The sequence below is a fragment of the Chiloscyllium plagiosum genome, unplaced genomic scaffold (genome assembly GCF_037043375.1).
Source record: "Chiloscyllium plagiosum isolate Xiang-an unplaced genomic scaffold, Cpla_swu_hap1 HiC_scaffold_36, whole genome shotgun sequence".
NCBI lineage: Eukaryota > Metazoa > Chordata > Chondrichthyes > Orectolobiformes > Hemiscylliidae > Chiloscyllium > Chiloscyllium plagiosum.
In genome coordinates this window covers 19,302,300-19,325,368 of record NW_028270174.1, presented here as the reverse complement: position 1 = coordinate 19,325,368, position 23,069 = coordinate 19,302,300, and the positions used below count along the sequence as shown (strand labels likewise).

Below are 23,069 nucleotides of genomic sequence, written 5' to 3'. Positions count from 1 at the left end.
ATTGCAATACTATGCTAAACTTTGATCTCTACATTCCATGCATAACATCTTTAAATCCTATTTAAACAAAGATACATAGTGACAGCAGAATAATGTAACCCCAGCAAGGTGCACTTAGCCCTCCTCACTCTCTCCAAATATCCAATTGCCATAGTTATATTGCTCTCAAAAACCCTTCCCATTCCTTGTAAATACAAGTGACCATTTTAACGTATTCCAGACTATTCAGGGAGGGCTGAATGACTCTCACATTCCATCACTCTCCTTGTCTGTGGGGATATACTTGCCTCAGGCTCCCTTGCACGATATATCCCATGCTCAGCAAAAAAATGTTTTAACTCATCATTTGCTGGTCCCATAAACAATGCAGGGCATTTTAAATAGTATAGACACTAAATAGTCCTATCTGTCTGCCAGTGCACGCTTGTACTCAGAGTTTCCCAATCAAGATGTCTCTGCTCTAGATTCTGAACTTAGTCAGCTGTCAGCCTCTCAGCCTAAATGAGTGAGTGATCCACATTCTATCCTTTGAAAACCTGAGGTCAAAACTCTGTGTTTCTTGCACCAAGTCCCGTTTATGTATGCCCTTGTGGTTGATAATCTACTTAGACCCCAGTCAAACAATGCCTCAGATTTAAAATTCTCATTCTTGGTTTCAAGTCTCTTCATGGCTTTGCCCCTTGCTATCTTTCTGATTTGTTTTTAAATCTGCTGTTTTCTATTTCATACCTCTTATTCACACCCATTTTAATGCCCCATTCGCGAGAGATTATGCCTTCAGCCACCTAAGCTCTGAGCTCTTGTATCCTGTCCCTAATCTTCTTTTATAGTGCCTACAGGCCTTAAAGCCTCTGATCAGGTTTTTGACCATCTGTCTTAATACTACCTATGTGGCTCAGTGTCTAATTTTCCTCAGCTTGTGCCTTCTTAGATTAAAGGTGTGAAATGAATATAAGTTGCAGTTTTGCTCTGACAAGGCTAAGCAGAAAGAGATGAGTGACCAGCAAAAGCTGCAGTCTTTTTCTTGCACATTAGGTGAGGATGAAATTTTATTGAGAAGGGAAAGAGTGATTTAGCTAAGATCCCTCTGGAAGAAACCATATTCCTGAAATGCACACTGCCTGCAATGTACGTGATAGTCTCTTAGTGTGGACAGAATGTATATGAATGCTTGGCCTCTTACTGTGGCTTCCTGATGTTCAATGCCAATTTTCCTTGCAAGAACGAAGACAATGAGTTAGTATCTGTCTGCTGAAATGTTTTGGTGACATGCATTTCAGAGTAGATTAATAGTGTGTGGAAAGGTAGCCATCGTGTGAAGCAGTGATGGAAGTGTTGATGAGGCTAGCAGATGCATGGTAATGTAATAGCTGCAGAGTGAGGTAGAGTGAAGTGTGCTGCAATAATTGGAGGAGACTGGTGAGAAATAGGGAGGGGATAGTTGTGAGTACTGAAGTTACAGTTCTGCAGGCTAACGCACTTTGCAGTGTGGAATATGAATTAGGCATCATACCTTCAGTTCCTCTTGGGGTCATTGAACGTTTTTCTGCATTGCATCCACATCCTTCGAACAAAGCTTCTGGCAGTGGTCTGCTCTGACATTTTGATCCACTTTTGCCAGGGGGCTAACTGCGATTCTTCATCTAGACAGGGAGAGGGGTGAGGTTTCAGCTCCTACCAACCTTCACCAGTATCTCCAAAGCTATAACTGATCATCAGGGAGCTCTTCCAATGTTTTAAACTGGTGTTTAAATAAAGCTAATAGCAGTTGCAGTGCATTCCCTGCCCCTGGTCTCTTGTAATTAACATCAGTGACATCCCCTGTCCAGTCACCCATGCCAATAAAGAGCTAGTGTATTCTGGTTGCTACTTACCTCATATTATTTAGACATGGGGGACTAATTGAACATGGTTCCTGATCCATGTGCATAGGCCCATCATTAGACCATACTCACTACTTTGCTCCATTTTCAACAATTTGTGAATTTGGGGCCTCTACTGCAGAACCAGCAAACAGAAGTAGACAAATTAATCTGTTTCAGTTGAGACAGATTAAAAGAATCTCTCCTCTTAGTTGTGGATCTTTGATATATAAGTGTCATTGCAAAAGCAATGACACTTCTATTCAATAGACTCATTGACAGACACCTAAATCTGTATCTGCTGAGGATTAACGGACAGAAAGACATGTGCAGAATCAGAAAATCACATGCTACCATGAATAAAATGATTCGGATTTACACATGAAAGAAGTGAAACTATCAATGTATTCTAACAGATGAAAGGCTTAACAGACAATCAATTCTTCAATGTATAATTTCAGTTACATCACACTGTAAATTTTTGCTATAAATTCTGTGTTACGATCGAGCCCTCCACAATCACCTGATGAAGGAGCGTCGCTCCGAAAGCTAGTGTGCTTCCAATTAAACCTGTTGGACTATAACCTGGTGTTGTGTGATTTTTAACTTTAAATGAATAAAATGAACACTGCGCAGCAAGAGCTATGGATATCCCAGCAGAATGATACTGGCCTGCATCAAATTTCATGTATTTTAATATTGGATTAATAACTAGGAATTTTACCATATTACCTTGGGGTTCAAGAGAAATTTCACAGGTTTCCAATAGCTCATGCATATTCTCAGTTACCTCCCTCAGGAAAATAAATAAATGGTCTGGAATTCATGATATTGTAGATGAGGCTCAATTGTGGACGTGAAGGCCTTTGACCTTTTTCATTGCCTATTTTTGTGTGTTCAAGGTAGCCAGTATCGCTTCAGAACATTTCCAATTTTCTGTCTCTTGTGCCTTCTGAGAAATAGCTATTTTAGTTATTTACTTTATATTCTTCTCTCTACCTAAAAAGAACAACAGCTGTTTTAAATTTGGGCACTGTTCAGAGGTCAGAGGTAGCATAACTTAATCTAAGATGAAAGGCTTAGTGCCGTGAGTTGGAATGGAAGTCTCGGTGTGAATGCACTGCCAGCATTTTTGGACAGCTTGCAAGTGATTATTTTTGAGACTCTGCCCTTAGATCTGATCTGAAGCTTTGTTTATGGTATTTGTTTTGTCAGTCCCAGAGTATTGCTGCCAGTATATTAAATGAGAACTGCAGAATTCAAAAGCTATTTGTTCAGGCTGCATGTTGCTGTTCTGGCTGTGATCAGTTGATGAGGGACTCATGTATGAGCAAAAATTAGAATTATTAACATTCATAAAACAGACCTCAAAAAGATGCAACAGGGCATTGATAAAGAGTAAATCAACATTTCTTCAAAACTAGGAGGTTGGGGAAGTGATAAGTAAGATCTTAGCATCAGAAAAGTACCAAGGTTTTCATAGATAGATTTTCTGTTCTCTCACCTCTGAGAACATGGGTTTGATTCTAACCAACAGAGATGTGATGAAAATCTCTTTTGCAAAACAGGCTTGATCAGTCTGAATCCAATTTTACATCTCTAGCTAAAGAGTTTACCTTTATTTAGTAGTTTATCTTCAGTCCATCAAAACTTTGCAGAACAATCGATGTTGCGTGTGACAGGAAAAACCATCATCCCAAACACTGCTAGAGTCAACAAGTTTCATCACCACTAATTGAGGGCACATAGGGATGGGAAAGAATGTGGATTTACCAGCATAGTGTTCGACCTGGAAATAAATGATTAAAAAGAAATCCTAGTATGGATGCAAAGAAAATAGTGTTAATCTTCAGCAGATACCGATTTAGGTGTCTGTCAATGTAGCATTTAGAAAATCCACAGGAAGCTTTGAATGGATAAAGTAAGTGAAAATCTACTATAATCTCATGAGTTTGGGGCTAAAACATATTGTCATGTTATTGTTTTAGAAGATTTATTTTTGAAGTTGTAATGCCCAAGCTATTCCAGTACTGAAAATAACTTCAACTAAAACAAAAGCTTAACCTCTGACTCCATTGTTCAAAGATCTAAACAGGAAACCAGCAAATTCTGGAAATCAGAAATAAAATCAAAAAGTACAGGAGGCTGTCTGTTGTTTAAATAGGATACACTCTCAATTGTGACACTTAATGAGAATCCAATTAGAATTATTTACTGTGATATGCAGTAAGAATATAAAAGAGACTTGGCACAATATTATCTGTTTTGGTTATGGGGATTTCAGGAGAAGAATTATGTCTTATTTTAAAAACACCAAATTGTCATTATCTGTTTGTTACTCATTTCAGATGAAAACAAAATGTATCAGCCCAAACTCCTGAACCCAAATCAAGCAAAAGATAAATGAGTTTTCTGTTGCTGCCTTTTACTCAGCACAAAATAAACTCTTTTGTTTTAAATCTAAAAATAGGCAAATTGAAGGAAAAGTGGTTGAAATCTCCAGGCTTCAAGAAATTTTTACAGACAAAGTTCTTCAACAGGTGAGTTAAGGTTCACACTATGTTGTAATAACTATCACACTAAACTAATTTATTCTGGACAACACAGGTGAATTCACTAAATTTGAATGCATTGATCAAATTCAATCACATCTTTTCTTTACCATCTATTAAGTAAAGTCAATCAGAATTAATTTAAATGTGCTTGAAGCCAAGTAATGCTTGTACAACAACTCATTGCTATTAGTTATGTTTATTTCCTAGGCACTTGTTGTGATGTAATGAAACTGGGGTCTTCACATTTAATTTCTCACTCCAGTTGGAAACAATTGAAATTGCACCATTTAAAATTTAGATGCAACAGTGCATTTTAACAGGAATAAAAAAAATTGACAACCAGGGTTTTAGCTGTGCAGTGATGTTTTTCAAATCAGATTTTTGAGTGATGGAGAGCTGCTGTCAGACATAAATTGTTATTCTGGGTCTTCTTTCATCTAATGGGGATATATTTATTGTGCTCCATGCCATTTTTATAGATTTATCAACTTAATATTGATTAAAATTCACCTTTACCCTTCTTGTAGTTTAAAACATTGGTACAATTAATTTTGCTATAAAATGACTGGAGCATTTTTAAGGATGCTTATAATGGATTTTGTTTTTCAATATTTTGCTCACTTGCTGGTTTTGTTGAATCCATAAAAACAGCTAGTTCCTGAACTTGCTTTCAAAATTTGCATTTTTATATATAGAAACCCATATGAAAAATTGCATTTACAATGAATGTGTAATAAATATTTTGAAATAATAGGCATTTTATATCCTTGAAAATAAATGATATCTCTGCACCACAGTAATTTTAATACCAGATATATCATAATTAATTTTAGATTTGTCACGTTCTTGTACAGCGATGTGAAGGTTTGAACGTTGCTGGCTGCTGTAATATTGCATGTTACTGAAATGGAAATTATTGCCATCATGTGATATTTTGTCATGTAATAATTACAAATGGTGACTTCTTTCTTCTTCCTTGTCAGGAGAAAGAGATTGACAGCATTCATGAGCTCGTTGTGGGTACAACTGAGAATGTTAAAGAGGGGAATGAAGACATCAGAGAGGTAACAGCTATTGCTGGTTGACAAATGTCAATTTTGCAGCTCTCACTGTACGATTCATTTCTGCAAAATTATTTCTAAAAACTGTCATTAATACAAACCAGTGTTATTGAGATTTTTACATTAAGTTTGAAGTTCTACCAGCTGTAATGATACGATTTGAACCCATGTCCCTTGAACATTAACCTGGGTCTTCAGATGGCTAGTCCAGCAACATTGCCACTGCACAACTGTCATGTGCAATTATAGATTTTATTATCGTGAAAGAACTTTGAGGTAATTCTGTTCCTTTCTGAAGATTGCTATTATTTCACCAGAATTAATAACGTCCAAAGTTCCTTAGTTTAACTCTCCTTGATCAATATATACCCAGCAGAGATTTGACTTTTAGCTCTGTTGTATTTGATTTGATTTGATTTATTATTGTCACATGGAGCAATGTACAGTGAAAGCTATGTTTGCGTGCAGTACAGGCAGATCATACTACACAAATTGTATAAGGACAATAGAACAGAGCGAAGAATACAATGTTATGGCTGCAGAGAGAGTGCACTAAGGGAGAGATCAACGTTTAAATTTTAAAATTTGAAAGGTCCATTCAGAAGTCTGATAACAGTGGAGAAGAAGCTGTTCTTGATTCTGTTAGTGTGTTTAAGCTTTTGTATCTTCTGCCCGATGGAAAAGGGGAGGGAGGCGTCTTTGATAATGTTAGCTGCCATCCTGAGTCAGCAAGAAGTATAAATGGAGTCAATAGATGGAAGGTTGGCTTGCATGATGTTCTCAGCTATGTTCACAACTCTCTGTAGTTCCTTCCGGTCCTGGGCAGAGCAGTTGCCATACTAAGCCATGATGCACCTGGATAGAATGCTCTCTATGGTGCATCTATAAAAATTGGTCAGAGATAATTGGTAGTTCTGTCTGATCCAGGGAGAAGTGTCAGTGAATTTATTTTAATAATTATAATCTGTAATCTATAATTAACCTTTTAAGGGAAGAAAGTTAAAGGCCTTAGAGAATGCAGAAGATTTACGAGAACAGTACCAGAGATATGTATTTTTGTTGCCTGAAGAAATGAAAGAACAGAAAATGTTGGAAATGCTCAGCAGATCAGGTAGCATTTGTAGGGACAGAACAGAGTTAATGTTTCATTTCCATGAGCTTTCATCAAAAATGGGAGCAGTTAGAAATGTGAGAGCCTTTGAGCAATGCACAGGTTGGACAAAACAAAGGAAGATTCCTGATCAGATGAACAATAGGTGAGATTACATACCAAAAACATTAACCTTGCACGGCCAAAGGAAACAGACAAAGAAACAAAAGATGCCTCTATATGTACTGTTGACTGAAATGAAAAACATTGAAATATGCAAAGAAAAGGAAACAAGTGGGGGAATAAGAGATTGCATTCTGGAATTCCTAAATTCAATATTGAGTCCTAAATTGCCTAATCAAAGGCTAAGGTTCTGTTCCTCAAAATTAGGTTGAGCTTCACTGGAACAGTGCAGCAGGACAAGGACAGAGCCAGAAAAAGTCTTACATCTCCTACATTTGCATGCAAACATCCTGTTAGGCATTCATTAAGGAGTGGGCCAGAGTATCATGGAGTTAATGGTCCCATTGGAATACTGAACGGGGAAATGTGGGGAGGACAGGTTTTGTGGCTGAATTACAGCAATAATCTTGGTTTGGAGGGACTGCACATGTCGATTGATGCATTGACTCCCAGTCCCACAAGCTGCTGCTATGCTTGGCCCTCAGACAACCTCGCATAGTGGTGGGAAAAAGATTAGAGGGAACATAGCATGACAGTGCACGTGGCAGAAAGTAACTGAATCTGGTTGCTGGTTAGCATGGCCTGGGAGTGCTCAGTCATAGTTCTGGGAAGGAATGGAATGGAATTCTTACAGGATGTATGGAATAAGGAAGTGTAGTGGAAGTAGCTGTGAGAGTCAATGAGTCATAGAGTCAGAGAGATGTACAACACAGAAACAGACCCTTCGGTCCAACTCGTCCATGCTGACCAGATATCCCAACCCAACCTAGTCCCACCTGCCAGCACCTGGCTCATATCCCTCCAAATCCTTCCTATTCATATACCCTTCCAGATGCCTTTTAAATGTTGCAATTGTATTAACCTCCACCACTCCCTCTGGCAGTCCGTTCCATACATGTACCACCCTCTGCATGAAAAAGTTGTCCTTTAAGTCTCTTTTATATCTTTCCCCTCTCTCCTTAAACCTGTGCCCTTTAGTTTTGGACTCCCCCACCCGAGGGAAAAGACTTTGTCTATTTATCCTATCCATGCCCGTCATGATTTTATAAACCTCTATAAGGTCACCCCTCAGCCTCAGACACTCCAGGGAAAACAGCTCCAGCCTGTTCAGCCTCTCCCTTTCACTCAAATCCTCCAACCCTGGCAACATCCTTGTAAATATTTTCTGAACCCTTTCAAGTTTCACAACATCTTTCCGATAGGAAGAAGACCAGCACTGCACACAAGATTCCAACAGTGCCCTAACTAATGTCCTGTACAGCCTCGACACGACCTCCCAACTCCTGTAAAGGAAAGCATACCAAATGCCGCTTTCACTATCCTATCTATCTGCGACTCCACTTTCAAGGAGCTATGAACCTGCACTCCAAGGTCTCTTTGTTCAGCAACACTCCCTAGGACCTTACCATTAAACTCCATCTGCCACTTCTCAGCCTATTGGCCCATCTGATCAAGGTCCCTTTGTAATCTGAGGTAACCTTCTTTGCTGTCCACTACATCTCCAATTTTGGTGTCACCTGCAAACTTACTAACTATACCTCTTATGCTCACAGCTAAATCATTTATATAAATGATGAAAAAGTAGTGGACCCAGCATCGATCCTTGTGGCACTCCACTGGTCACAGACCTCCAGTCTGAAAATCAGTGGAGAGTCAGTTAATGAATATTAGTTTATAGCTCATCCTGAGAAATGGAGACCAAGAAGTCAAGGATAGGGAGGAGTCAGAGATAGACCAGGTGAAACTGAGGAAGGTAGAAATTGGAAGCAAATTTTCCAATTCAGGACAAGCAGGGCACAACACCAGAACCAAAATCAGTGTACTGGAGAAAAAGTTGAGGGAAGGAGCCCAAGCAGGTCTGGGTCAAAGAATATTCCACATACCCCATCAAAAAACAGGTACAGTTAAGCCGCATTCGATCACTTTATTTAGAGGTAATGACATGAGTTAAAGGAGAAATCATTTATGAGAGAACAAGTTCAGCCAGGTGGACAAGGTGGCAGTTAATGGGCATTGTTTCAAAGAAGAATTGGAGAGCCATCAGGCCATCATGATGGAGTGTAGAGAGATTGGACCAGCAAATTAGAAACATTTAAAGTGACAGGGTCCCTCAGAAGTGGAAGTAGGTAAGGAAAGACAGAAGGGGATAAAAGACAAGAGTCAGGGAAGAAAAAAATCATTTCACTGGAATGGAAACAGACTGAAATAATAGTTCCAATGAGGCAGTCCAGTTTATCTTGGGAAGAAGCTGAATGGGAGTGGAGAATAGGAGGTGAGAAGCCATGGAGGGAATCTCACTGGAGTAGCTAAGGTCAGTGTCTTTTCTGGAAACAGTGTCTTAATGTTTACTGGCAAGGTCATTGTGCAGGAGGTGATAAAAGAAAGTGTCTGAGGGTTGGTGTTCCACCGTTGCACATTAGAGGTCGGTTCAACAGACAACAACAGCACCCACTTGGTAAGCAGGTCTAATATCTGAGTGCAACATCATGCCATTGGGATAAAACTGGTCCCTTTGCGAAGGGTAGATCATTCAGTGTCAGTGAGGAAAAGATTGGAAGGAGATGGTTAATATGCTCCAACTTGTGAGAATGGAAAAAACAATGAGTTCAGAGAGATATAGAGGGCATGATACCCAGGGGTTGTTGGAGCTTGTGATCCTTAATGCCTGAAAGGAACTATAGGCTGAATCTTAGCAAAAATTGGCCAAGTATCGATTTCGGATTATTTCATAAGGCTTACTCTTTGTGAGGTCCAGTGAATGTCCTCAAGTAATCCTCTGCTATTCACCTCACTTTGTATGCATATGCTTCTATGGTGCCATTGTTGCACTACCTTGCACTTACCAGTGCCTTTGGGACCTTCCGGGATGATACCACTGGCACCATACATAGAGCCTAGCTGTGCACCTGGTCAAACACTGCCCATGATGAATATCTCTTCACTGCGCATGTAGTAGAAAGGAAACAGAAATTATAAGCTTCTGAAAGCACATAGGTGGCACAGACGATGCTTTGTTGCAAATAAACTCTGATAATTATAAACACATTACCAGTTTATATAATCACCAGTCTACTCAACTGTCATAGTAACTGCAGTTACAAGAATCTTTCTCCAGAGGCTACTAGTCTTTAGTACCATATCATATTAGAACCTTGTTGGAAGAATTGCCTCTCTTTCCCTAATGCCCAGCACTGTATAATACCTTGCCATTGTTCGATGTGGGAGCGTCACATGATGTGACACTTTCAAACAGTTGAGAATGTTAACCTTTATGAAACAGCAAAGGAGAAGAAATAACAAACAAAAACACCACATTTGCTTCTGGGAGCAAACAGGGGATGCTTGGCATTTAAGTAACAACCAATTCCCTGTCAATCAATAATCGCTCCATGCAACAACCAAGTGTCAATTAGGTTCTGTCTGGAAGGAGAGGAATTTGTTGTGTGTACAAGAAAGGTTTCTGATTCAGTATATGGATGTACCTACGAGAGAAGGTGCAAAACTTGACCTACACTTGGGGAAATAAGGCAGGGCAGGTGACTGAGGTGTCAGTGGGGGAGCACTTTGGAGCCAGCAACCATAATTCTATTAGTTTTAAAATAGTGATGGAAAAGGATAGACCAGATCTAAAAGTTGAAGTTCTAAATAGGAGGAATGCTAATTTTGACGGGATTAGGCAAGAACTTTCATAAGCTGATTGGCGGCAGATGTTCACAGGTAAAGAGACGGCTGGAAAATAGGAAGCCTTCAAAAATAAGAAAACAAGAGTCCAGAGACGGTATATTCCTATAAGGGTGAAAGGCAATGCTGGATGACTAAAGAAATTGAAGTTTTGATTAAGAAAAAGAAGGGAAGAATATGTCAGATATAGACAGCAGAGATTGAGTGAATCCTTAGACTATAAAGGCAGTAGGAGTATACTTAAGAGGGAAATCAAGATGGCAAAAAGGGGACATTGAGATAGCTTTGGCAAATAGAATTAAGGAGAATCCAAAGGGATTTTATAAATACATTAAGGACAAAAGGGTAACTAGGGAGAGAATAGAACCCCTCAAAGATCAGCAAGACAGCCCTTGTGTGAAGCCGTAGGAGATGGGGGAGGTACTAAATGAGTATTTTGCATCAATGTTTACTGTGGAGAGGGACAGGGAAAATATATAATGTAGGGAAATAGATGGTAACATCTTGAAAAAATATCCTTATTACAGAGAAGGTGCTGCTGGATATCTTAAAATACATAAAAATGGATAAATCCCCAGGAGCTGTTCAAGTGTACCCTCGAACTCTATGGGAAGCGAGGGAAGTGATTACTGGGCCCCTTGTTGAGATATTTGTATCTTCAATAGTCACAGGTGAGGTGCCAGAAGACTGGAGGTTGGCTAATGTGGTGCCACTGTTTAAGAAAGGTGGTAAGGACAAGCCAGGGAACTAAAGACCAGTGAGCTTGATGTCGGTTGTGGGCAGGTTGTTGGAGAGAATCCTGAGGGACAGGATGTACATGTGTTTGGAAAGGCAAGGACTGATTAGGGATAGTCAACATGGCTTTGTGAGTGGGAAATCATGTCTCACAAATCTGATTGAGTTTTTTGAATAAGTAGCAAAGAGGATTGATGAGAGCAGAGCAATGGACATGATCTATATGGAGTTCAGTAAGGCATTCAACAAGGTTCCTCATGGTAGACTGGTGAACAAGGTTAGGTCACATGGAATACAGGGAAAACTAACCATTTGGATACAGAACTGGTTCAAAGGTAGAAGTCAGGGTGATGGTGGAGGGTGGCCTTTCAGACTGGAGGCCTGTGACCAGCAGTGTGCCACAAGGATTGGTGCTGGATCCACTGCCTTTTGTCTTTTATTATAAATTATTTGGATGTGAGCATAGGAGGTATAGTTAGTAAGTTTGCTAATGGCACCAAAGTTGGAGCTGTAGTGGACAGCGAAGAAGGTTACTTAAGAGTACAATGAGATTTTGAAACAGACTCTAACCTCACACTTTTTATGCACTGTCTGAGCTGAGATGTTACTTTTTTTTAATATAAAACCTTAAGTTATCTCGAGAATGTGACTTGAAAGAAGTTATGGATTTATATATTAATGAATCGAAACCTGCAACCCATTCTAAGTGATTAAAGACTTCACAGCAATCTAGATTTGTTCAATGCATCACATAATTTGTATGACACTTTGATCTTTTACTATAAATTCTGTGTCCTATGATCCTGCCCTGCTAGCAACCTGACGAAGGAGCACCGCTCCAAATGTTTGTACTTCAAAATAAACCTGTTGGACAGTAACCTGGTGTTGTGATTTTTGACTTTGTCCACCCCATCCAACACCAGCTCCTCCACAGCATTTAAAAGGCACCTGGATGGGTATATGAATAGGAAGGGTTTAGAGGGATATGGGCCAAGTGATGGCGAATGGGACTAGATTAGGTTCGGATATCTGGTTGGCATGGATGAGTTGGACCAAAGGGTCTGTTTCCATGCTGTACATCTCTATGATTCTATGACATTAGGTTATCTTGTGAATTGTGCACTGCAGGTAACCCTTTAAATGTTTCCTGTAATCACATCTGATTCACAGATCTAACTGTTAATCAGTTTGCAATGACTAATGGCATGGTCAAGATTGTTTGCGGCCAGGACTTGTATTTGACATAATTCGTCACTGAATGTAGTTCGTATGCAATCCTGTGACTAGAGACATCTTACGTTAGTACTGTGTTGAATGCAATTGTGCACTGAAGGGCGCCACTTGCTCACAAGGAGAGCCCACTTCCTCAGACATGAGAAAGGACTTTGCCCAGCCCAGGTGTGGTGGCAGCCATTTTTCATTTCCATTGCAACTCTGATGAGGATGAAAGGCTTTTCAGATTGTAAATAGCTGACCATTCAATAGCACGTGATAAATTTCAGATTTTTAGCCACTATTCACCTCTTTGTTATTTAAGGATTACTTTGATTAGGTCTCACTTTGAGGTTAGAATTTGGCAGATAAGTGCTTTACTTCATTGAATTTCAAATCATCAAATGTCAATGATATTTTTGCTTCTCTTCATATAACTATTTGGTCCAAGCCCCAGCTAAAAATTCTAATTCTTTCTTCATGATTTTTCTCATAAGTCCAATATCCATAAAGAATATATTTGGACCTCAAATCTCCATGTGCTTCATTTTCTATTCCTTTTTTATACTGGACTTGCTGAGTTGTAACAACCTAATTACAAGTTCGTTGTGAAGTAGAATTAAGGTAATCTAATGGGGAAATTATTAATACAACTGTCGACATTAATATGCAGTACCATTTGTACATGCGGTAAGGTTTTTCATTATATTTTTATTCATGCGCAATTTTAGACATGTTAGGACACAGCTCAGTGACCATCACATCCCGAGTTGACCCATACAGACAGGTATTGTATCACAAATCCCCCTCTAGCTTTTCGGTATTAGTTTCACAATGATGAACCAGTGTGCAATTGCAGGCTGTAGCCATGGAGTGTCACTGTTGAGCCACAGACTTATTCAGGAGCCAGGTTAGTACATGTTGAGGAGTTAAGAAAGAATTGAGGTATGGAAATTTTTTTTAAAAAGTAATAATAAATATTCATGGAATTCTTCCCCCTCAACATTTATGGGCATTAATCCCTGATGGAAACATCATTCAAACTCTGTTTGCTAAATGAAGCCTGAGGATCACACTGTTAGAGTCAGAGATGTACAGCATGGAAACAGACCCTTCGGTCCAACCCGTCCATGCCGACCAGATACCCCAACCCCATCTAGTCCCACCTGCCAGCACCCAGCCCATATCCCTCCAAATCCTTCCTATTCATATAACCCATCCAAATGCCTCTTAAATGTTACTTGGCAAAAGAAAAACAAATTAGTAAAACTTGGTAATGATGGTATTGGTCCAAACTGACGTTTCCTGTTAAGACCAGTTCAGACCAGTTCCATCATTTCCATATTTTATTGGATTTTGTCCCAAAACTGTCCGAGGTATGGAGTATTCCCTTGCACAAGAACATTGAGAGCAAACATTGGGCCTCCAATGCCCTCACATCTCCTTCATTGATTGGAAATTATTCTTTGTAATTAGTACAGGAAAAGCAAAGCACTGCTTACCTTTTCAAATCAGATGGGAGACCAAGAAGGTGAAATCAAAGGATAGCTTAATCTTTTATTTCTTGCAGAGGCAGCATTATTAGGACCAGGATGGAAGGATAGACAAATGATTGATTTCCATATCCAAACAATGACAAAAGTGAGAGTGAAAGGGGGAGGGACTGCGACTGACCCCTCTTACCAATCTACAGCAGATGCCCCTCAGTTCCTTGTTCAGTTGAAAACTCTAGGCACCTCTTCCTGCTTTATTTCAGCCAACCAGCCTATCTTAATATCCTATTATCTCCCTCCACTGTTATCACAATGCTTAATAGGAAAGCAACTGAATTGTAACTAACAAATGAGTTGATACTTAATCTGAACATTTCGGCTGGAATTATTTACTGCAAATTGAATTGTTGTAGGTGAAAGTTCAAAAAATAGTCCTGCAGATGACAAAGTAATGTATTTTTTTTGTCCCAACAGGCAATCAAAAATAATGCTGGATTTCGTGTGTGGATTCTCTTCTTCCTGGTGATGTGTTCCTTCTCTCTGCTTTTCTTGGATTGGTATGACAGCTGATGGTGATGGTCAAGGGTCCTTATTGTGTTGCAATGACAGGACTTTATTGATGTTAATAATATAGAACTTGTTCACAGGAGACTAACTTGCACCAAGCAGAACGACATCTAAAATAAGCACTTAGAATGAATTGTAATATTATTTATATAACATGTTTATGTTGTCAGTTTAGTAACAACCTTAAATTGACCATGTTAAAAGAAATTTTATTTTATATTGGAAATCTGGTATATGATCATTTTTTCACAGGCAGCCATGTCAGATATAATCTTTTCTTGTGCTCTTATATCTAATGATGTTGATTTGTAATTCTAAAGTCTTGAAATGAACCTGTGAACAGAAACAACATCAGGAGGCTTTCACTTTGCAGTTCTTGGTACTTTATTTCGAGTTCCAAGGATACAGTGCTTTCAATGTAATGCACATTGTTGGTCAGCATGAAATAAATGCGAACTGTTGGCTTATTAATTAAGTCAAGTATATTGATCATAATTTGTTAATAAAAGTATTAATCTGGGATTGTGAAAATCCCTTTGTGATCACTTTGTTTAACAGTAGGAAACAGAGTTTTATCTTGAGGATAACAGGGTTATAAACTCCAAATAGATCAAGGCAGACCATTAAGGCACACTGTTTAACCTCCAAGTCTCTGAAAAGTTAGCTCAGCTCAGCATGAGTAATGGCTAGAGTGGAAAAGCATTAACCTGAGCAGCTCTTTGTTCGGGAGGAGAGAATTAACTTAGGGTTCACGCTCCTGATTGCTCACTAGTGATCTTTGTTAGATAGTTTACATGAGTCAAGCTCTGGTGACCACCAGATCATCTTAGTCATTGTTTCCTTTATGGTCAATTAAATGACTCACTAAAAGAATGGATGGTATTCCTACAAGATTAGCAGAGGTAATCTTCACATGGACAGTAAATTGTAGAGGGAACTGCCCACACAATTATTACAGAGCACACATTAGTTTCATTACAATTGATTTGAATGGTAATGAATATTGGTGGGTTCAATAATGGTTGAATGATGCTATTCACCACTTTACTGCTTAAGTGGTGACAATCAAATTTGCCCAAACTGGTTGTGTTGGAGAGCATGTGGAAACAAGCATCAGGAGAAATAAAGCAGATTATGTTTAAATGATTCACATGCAATTGAACGCTGTAATAAGAGGATTGATAAACAAGATTCATATCTTGCATATTTTATCCATTATAATCTTGTATAATTGAAATAAGTTTAGAACTGAATATATGTCATTATTACAAGATTACTCTGCATTATCAACTGTGATTGTAAACTGAAAAAGCATTTTACACTTGGATAAAAATTTGCGCTCTCAGAAAAAAAATACGGCAATCAGATGATGTCATATTACTTGACTTTATTGTTTTAAATAGTGAATCGGTTATACCCTCATTGCTTCATTTTACATCCAATACAAGTATCATTTTTGCTCAGATGTATAAAACACATGAAGTTCTGTACAAACAGGACTTAAATAACACCATAAACACTAAATGACAAATATGGCACACGTTTTACAAAGCATGATGTTTTGGCACTCATTTTAATTTGTTGTATGTGTGCATCTTTTTTTCCTCCTTTATCCTTTTGTGTCTTTCTCTCAACATCCAAAGTGATTTTGTAGAAATTGGTTTCAAGTGTCCACATCTGGCATTTTGACTTAATATTTGCACCTCTTAATTTTAAAGGTAATTTGACCAGTTGGTTACTGGATAATTGACCAGTGGCAGAAATAAAATAAGGTGCTTACTTCCTCCTGAACTTGAGGGGAGATGGAGAGATGTCAAACCAAGGAACTATTACACAAATATTGGCTATGTTTCAGAATTAAAATTTGTGTGTATGAACTATAAATTAAATAAAACATTATACACAAGCACGACTGAAAAATACTTTTTTAAAATGCCTAGAGATGACAGTGTTTCATTATTATCAGTAAAAGATTTCATTTTTTTATAAATGACGGTTTGAAATAATCCTTATTCCATAAAAGCACTGCACTTTGTTTGGCTTTTCCACACAAATTCAGCTTCTAAAGAACAGGCTCCAATTATTGTCATTGATTGCAGAAATGTTTAGTGTAGGTTCTAATGCTTGTGCCCCTTACTGGGCAAAGGTTTTAAAGTGCCATTCACATCCTGAGCAGTCAAGATATATGCCCATTTCAGGAAAAAGCTGCTTGGGATATCTTCCCAGAATGGCAGAAACTAATCTAAAACCATTTTTTAAAATATAAAAACTGATTATTTTCTTCAAAATTTGTGACTGGTGTAAAATATCTCATCTTCGGTATGAAATTAGACAAAATAATTATTTCTCTGTAAAACCATGTTGGCTCAGAGGAGCAAAAACAGAATGCAGCCTTTACAAATTCTGGGGTGGGTGGGTGGGGGGTGCTAGAGAGGAGCTCTGCTTAGCTGTCTGTCAATAAACTGTGACAATGGTAGCCTTTCATTTTGTTTAAACATAGTTTCAACACTGTTTGTTGTAAACAGACTTGTATGTTATAAGACAATATATCATCTCCATGATCCAGCTACCAAATTTGCAATTCCATAAGTGACTCCAACCTATCCATTCCCTGGACTCAATTTCAGCTAGATGCAATGTTTGTATCAACATCTTGGCATCAGACAGAATGGAGTATTTTATTCTAATGGTTTGTTTTATAAAATCTCTTACTGCTTTCATATTCTAAGAAAAAACAATTCACATTATAAGTTAACACAGAACCATAGTAATATACTTTGCTGTATTTGCTAATTTGACAATACAAGAGAAATTCGCTAATCTAACATATATGATCAAGTATCCATTACCTAGTATATAGGGTTTTTGGAGGTGACTTTGCCCTTTATTTAAAAAAAAGCATAATTAATGTAAGAGTTTAATTGCATTTTTAGAAGATCTAGCCAGAGAATTGGTATGTGGAGCAGGACTTTTCTACTTATTTACTTTCACATCCACAACCTGAGATTAATAAAAGTACGGCATTCCTAGTTGAAGTCCTAACAAAATGAGACAAGCATGCCATCTTGCAAAGAGTTTCATTAACACTTACAAATAACATGAACAAAATGAACAGGAGTGGAAGAAAAACTGAACTAGACCAAATTAACTCTTCCATACCTTGCTAATGTCAGTGCCTTGTACATTAAGCAGCTAATGTTGGTTCCTGTGGTGATTTTGGCAAGGAACCGCTGGTCAGACCTGGCAGTTTACTCAGCTGTTTTGCCAGCACCTTCAGTTTCCTTCTCCAATGCTTTCTCTTCAGAAAGTGCAGCCAACCAGGGTGATACAGAGCGTGAAATGGTCTGTTTAGCCAAGTTGTAGTGGTTGATGACAGTGTAAAATCTTCCCCGAGAAGCAGAATCTTGCTCTGAGTAGTAGGTCTCCAAGCCAGATGGAATGCAGCGGTTATGCTGAAGAGGAAAAGAAACACCAAATAGAAAGTAAATAAACCTAACTCTACAGGTTGGCAAGAGTGGGAATAACATGAAGAAGGTGTTCCAATTATTGTCGTTTTCTCCCAAACATTACAATGAATTTAGGATGAAACTTCTGAACAATACAGGACCATCTTTATTTTGTAACGCAGAATTCATTGGCAGGATTTAATTTCACGATAGGAATGTGCAGGTTACTGTTTTCTTGCATTTAAAGGAAGAAAGTAAGTACATTTCCAGTGGACGTCTGGTAAATAGGTGATCCATTACAAGGTGAAGTTTGCCTTCTAATATCATTTGCTATTTGTGCCATCTTGAAGCAGCTTACAGAGCAGCATCTCAAAGACTAGTGTAATGTGCTAACATTCCAGGTTTATGTACTAGCTTGCACAATTTGAATTTCAAATATTCTGGACTGTTTCACGCCTGCTCCTCGATTCTAACTTTTTTTTTAAGGATTCCCGACAGGAGAAACAGGCCATTCAGCAACAACAATTCCACACCGACCCTCCAAAGAGTAACCCGTCCAGACTCCTGACTAATGCACCTAACCTACACATCCCTGAACACTAGGAGCAATTTAGTATAACCAATTCACCTAGCCTGCACATCTTTGGATTGTGGGAGGGAAAGAAAGCACCCGTAGGAAACCCACGTGGACACGAGGAGAATATGCAAACTCCGCACAGACGGTCGTCTAAGGCTGGAATCGAACCCAGGTCCTTGGTGTTGTGAGGCAGCAGTGCTGACCACTGAGGCACTGTGCCGCTTGTTTAGATTCCCATCAGTTTTGGCTAAATCTTTGAAGCAACTTTGTAATGTGGGCAACAGCCAAGTGGCACTCAGTAGTCTCACAAATGGCACGTAATAATTATCAGATAATCTGTTTTAATGATGTTGGTAAGAACTTCTTTGCTCTTCAAATAATGCCGTATAATATTTTACATTTACGTGAGGATCTGGAGGCTCTTGGATTAAGGTCTAATCCGAAGTTGTAGCATTCCTTCAAAACGACACTGATTCTCAGCTTAGGCTATGTGGTCAAGCCTTCAGTGTGAGGGTGGAACCAACAATTTCAAATTGAGCAAGATTATTTCTGATGTTCTTTGTTTTCAGGTCATTTGAATGGATTGGAAGTCATTGATTGTTTTATGCCACTGTTCTAGGTTTCCATAACAATATTGTTAACACTGCAGTTTTGATTAATTGAGAGCTTAACAATGAACACATGGATTTTATTCAAACAGCAGAAATATATTGCAAACAACACTGTAGGAACAGTCCATTGGGCCACTCCAACGTCTTCAATTCTTATCTAACTTTAATACCATAATTCTCAATTCCTATCTCACTCATATGCTTATCTAGCCTCACCTTATTCTATTCAGGTAAAACTCACAACACCGGGTTATAGTCCCAACATGTTTATTTGGAAATACTAGCTTTCAGAACATTGCTCCTTCGTCAGGGAGCTAGTGGGGCAGGATTATAGGACACAGAATTTATAGCAAAAGATCAATGTCATACAACTGATGAGATGTATTGAACAAACCTCATGCATTTAATGTATTGTCTGAGCTGAGATGTCAACTTTTTTTTTTTAAATCTCAAGTTATCTTGGGAATGTGACTTTAATATGTAAATCCCAGAACTTCTTTCATGATTCAAAACCTGCAACCCATTCAAAAAGATGAAAAACTTAATATCAATCTAGGTTTGTTCAAAGATCGCATCAGTTATATGATATAATGATCTTATGTTGTTAGCTCTGTGCCCTTTGATCCTGCTCCACTAGCTACCTGACAAAGGAGCAGTGCTCTGATAGCTAGTACTTTCAATTAAACCTGTTGGACTACAACCTGGTGTTGTGTGATTTTTAACTTTGTCTACTTCAGTCCAGCACCGGCACCTCCACATTATTCTATTCACTTCAACTTCTTTCTATGTTACCATTCAACATTCTTCACGTTCTCTGGTTAAACAAGTTCCTTCTGAATTCCCTTTGATATCTATCTTGCTCACTCACTCACTCAAAAATGCTGATGGAGATCTTGTGATGCAGCAGTAACATTCGCTATATCTGGGCCAGATCTCTGTTTTTGAGTTCTGTGTAAGGACCTGTTGGCCATGACAGGTATATTTGCAGCATGGGCAAACACACTGGAAGGATCTACGAGCTAATGACCAAAACTCCAGATGGCAGGTGCTAAAAGCAGAAGGGTTTCGTGGACAGTCATCCTTCAGAAGGCTACTGAAGAATATTTTCCATGTGTGTGTAACAATCCAATGGAAGTGCCTAGCCCAACTCTTGAAAATGAAGACTGAAGAAAAGATAAGATAAACAGATCTTCTATCAATGATATCAAGTTTTTTCTTCCCCAGAAGTGGAAATACAGTATCTGATCCTAACCTCTCATTTTTAAAATGAAAAGACCATAAGACTACCAGATATAAGAGCAGAATTAGGCCACTCAATCATAACTGATGTATTTCTCAACCCCATTCTCCTGCCTTCTCCTTGTAACCCTTACCAATCTAGAACATATCAATCTCGGTCTTAAATACATTCAATGATGTAGTCTCCACAGGCTCTCTGTGGCAATGAGTTCCACAGATTCACCAACCACCCTCCCCACAGCCTAAGCTGAAGAAATTCCTCCTCATCCCTTCACTCTGAGGCTGTGTGCTTGGATCCTAGTGTCTCCTGCTAAAGGAAATATCTTCTGTGTCAGTTTTATCCAGCCCCTAATATCTGTAACTTAAAATGAGATCATGCTCCCCCATCCTTCTAAATTCCAAGTACCCAGAATCCTAAATTGCTCTTCAACCCAAAATTATTCTTGTAAATCTCTTCTGGACCCATTCCAAAGCCAGCACAACCTTCCTCCGATGTGGGGCTGAAAATTCCTTACAATATTCCAAATACGGTCTGACCAGAGCCTTATGCAGTCTCAGTAGTATGTCCCTGCTCTTTTATTCTAGCCTCAAAATGAATGCTAGCATTGCATTTGCCTTCCTCACTTCCAAGTGAACCTGCATGCTGTTAACCTCAAAAGAATCCCTAACTAGGATTCCCAAACCCCTTTGTGCTTCAGATTTCTGAAGGCTTTCCCCATTTAGAAAATAGTTTCTGCCTCTATTCTTCCACCTAATATGCACAACCTCACACCTTTCCACATTGTGTTCTATCTGCCCCTTCTTTGCCCAGTTTCCTAGCCTGTCCAAGTCCTTCTGCAGCCTCCCCACTTCTTCAATACTACTTGTCCCTCCATCTATCTTTGTGACATCTGCAAACTCAGCAACAATGCCCTCAGTTCCTTTGTCCGAATTGTTCACGTATAACATAAATATAAGTGTTGTTCCAACGGTGACCCCTACAGAACTCCACTAGTCACTACCTACCATCCAGAAAATGACCCCTTTATCCCCACTCTCTGCCCTTTGCCAGTATCTTGCCCAAACATCATGGGCTATTATCTTATTTAGCAGCCTCCTCTGTAGCACCTTGTCAAAAGACTTCTGGAAATCTAAGTAGATCATGTCCATTAGCTCTCCTTTGTCTAACTTGCTTATTATCTCCTCAAAGAATTCTAACAGATTTGTCAGACATGACCTCCCCATGATGAAGATGTGGTGACTCAGCCCTTAAATATCTCTGTAAGGCTGTCCCTCAGCCTTCTCTGTTTGAACTTGCAAATCTCTTTGCTCTCTGCCCCATTAAGATCCAACGAGCAGAATCCTTCCTCTCCCAAGAAGGGGTGGAGAAGGTGTAACAAAGGGAAAATATTGGTGTTGAAGTGGTACCTGCCACCTTCCCAGGAGCTAGGTTCTCGGGAAAGGTCCAAGCTTCATCTGTCTGGCCTGCTGCCTAACATCAATTTGGTGTCTCTTCGTGCCACCTCTACAATTAGCCCAATTCCTGGCATCTGAGAACAGTGGCTGACTAGCTGAATAGTAAAATGGAATGGACTGCCTATTGGTTTGGTGTGGGGCGGTTCTCATAGGGGGTGGAGGTGATCTGGTGTAAAATCCCACTGAGAGCCACCCTCCTACTTTTGCCGCTGACTCCTCTGCCCTGTCCACTGATCCTGTACCTTGGTATTACTGTTACTGTACTGGCACCAAGCAGCTCCTACTGCCTGAAAGTGGTACTGCTGCTCATGGTGGCTGCCAGCCTCTGATCAGCCTGCAGCTTCAGAGGGTGGGATGTCACTGTCCCGAGAGGAGATGTACCAAAAAACCCACAAGGCGACCCATAGATACCTGTCTGTTGCAAGATCCCCCAGTTGTGGTAGACGTTGATGTTGGCTTTGATGCTCATCACCACACTTCAATAAAAACTAAATTGGATATGCTAGCCCTAGTTTCTAAACTAATGTCATATTCAAAATGTTAATACTCAGCAGTTATGTTAAAATTAATTTGCCAATCATATGCTCAATTACTCAAAACTGGAAATGTGTGGCCTAGCATGTATTAAAAAAAAGGATAATGATTTGTAGTACAACAGAAATAGTTAATATGCATAAAATGAGGGAAAAAAAATTAAAAGCTGTAGGAGACTGCTTCAGCAACAAAAGTCCAAAGTCAGCTTGACCCCAGGCTTAGTGGCTGTTCCTTCCTCTTGTTAATATCCAGCCCAGTATCTCTCCACTGAGTAGATTATAGCTGAGTCTTGTAGCAATCTGCAACATCTTTCTGACACCAACTATATTTAGAAAATCACAGCACATTTCACAGAAGTAAATTTGCTGAGTTATGAAGTGTGGTAATCCTAATGAGATGGTTGTGATGGTAACTCAATTGCTCGGTGTACTTTTAATGACACATCAATGTAATGAAAATGTAAATGTTTTTCATTAAGTGGACTGAGGCAGTAAAGATGCATCTTGGCAAGAATAATAATGGTGAATAGCTACAACTCCTATAAATTTTCAAGAAATAAAGTGCAACCATAATGCACATCTTAGGCATTAGAGCAGGAGAATAATGAAATTCTGCCTTTCCATTAACCAAGTGAAAATATAATTACACTCCTAAACTTTCAAGTAGAGTTTTTTTTTTCTATGTCATGGTCCCAAACAACAGATGATTCAACCTTTCTAAAAGTCAAAATTGCCACATATAACAAGACCCACTGTTTGGTCCTTTCAC

At 39.0% G+C, this 23,069-nt stretch overlaps 2 protein-coding genes across 4 annotated transcripts in view; one reads left to right on the top strand and one right to left on the bottom strand.

Annotated features, from left to right (window-relative positions):
• The window catches only part of stx18 (syntaxin 18), a 159,089-nt gene extending 144,128 nt beyond the window's left edge, over positions 1 to 14,961 (top strand). For both annotated transcript variants that reach the window (XM_043674246.2, XM_043674245.2), the window contains 3 exons: positions 4,333 to 4,402; positions 5,401 to 5,481; positions 14,347 to 14,961. In XM_043674246.2, coding sequence (XP_043530181.1) covers positions 4,333 to 4,402; positions 5,401 to 5,481; positions 14,347 to 14,398 — 203 coding nt within the window. In that variant the 3' untranslated portion in view covers positions 14,399 to 14,961. The remainder of the gene's footprint in view (positions 1 to 4,332; positions 4,403 to 5,400; positions 5,482 to 14,346) is intronic.
• Positions 14,962 to 15,809: 848 nt separating this feature from the next.
• Positions 15,810 to 23,069, bottom strand: part of LOC122539423 (neuronal vesicle trafficking-associated protein 1-like) — a 66,717-nt gene continuing 59,457 nt past the window's right edge. For both annotated transcript variants that reach the window (XM_043674247.2, XM_043674248.2), the window contains exon 5: positions 15,810 to 17,891. In XM_043674247.2, coding sequence (XP_043530182.1) covers positions 17,688 to 17,891 — 204 coding nt within the window. In that variant the 3' untranslated portion in view covers positions 15,810 to 17,687. The remainder of the gene's footprint in view (positions 17,892 to 23,069) is intronic.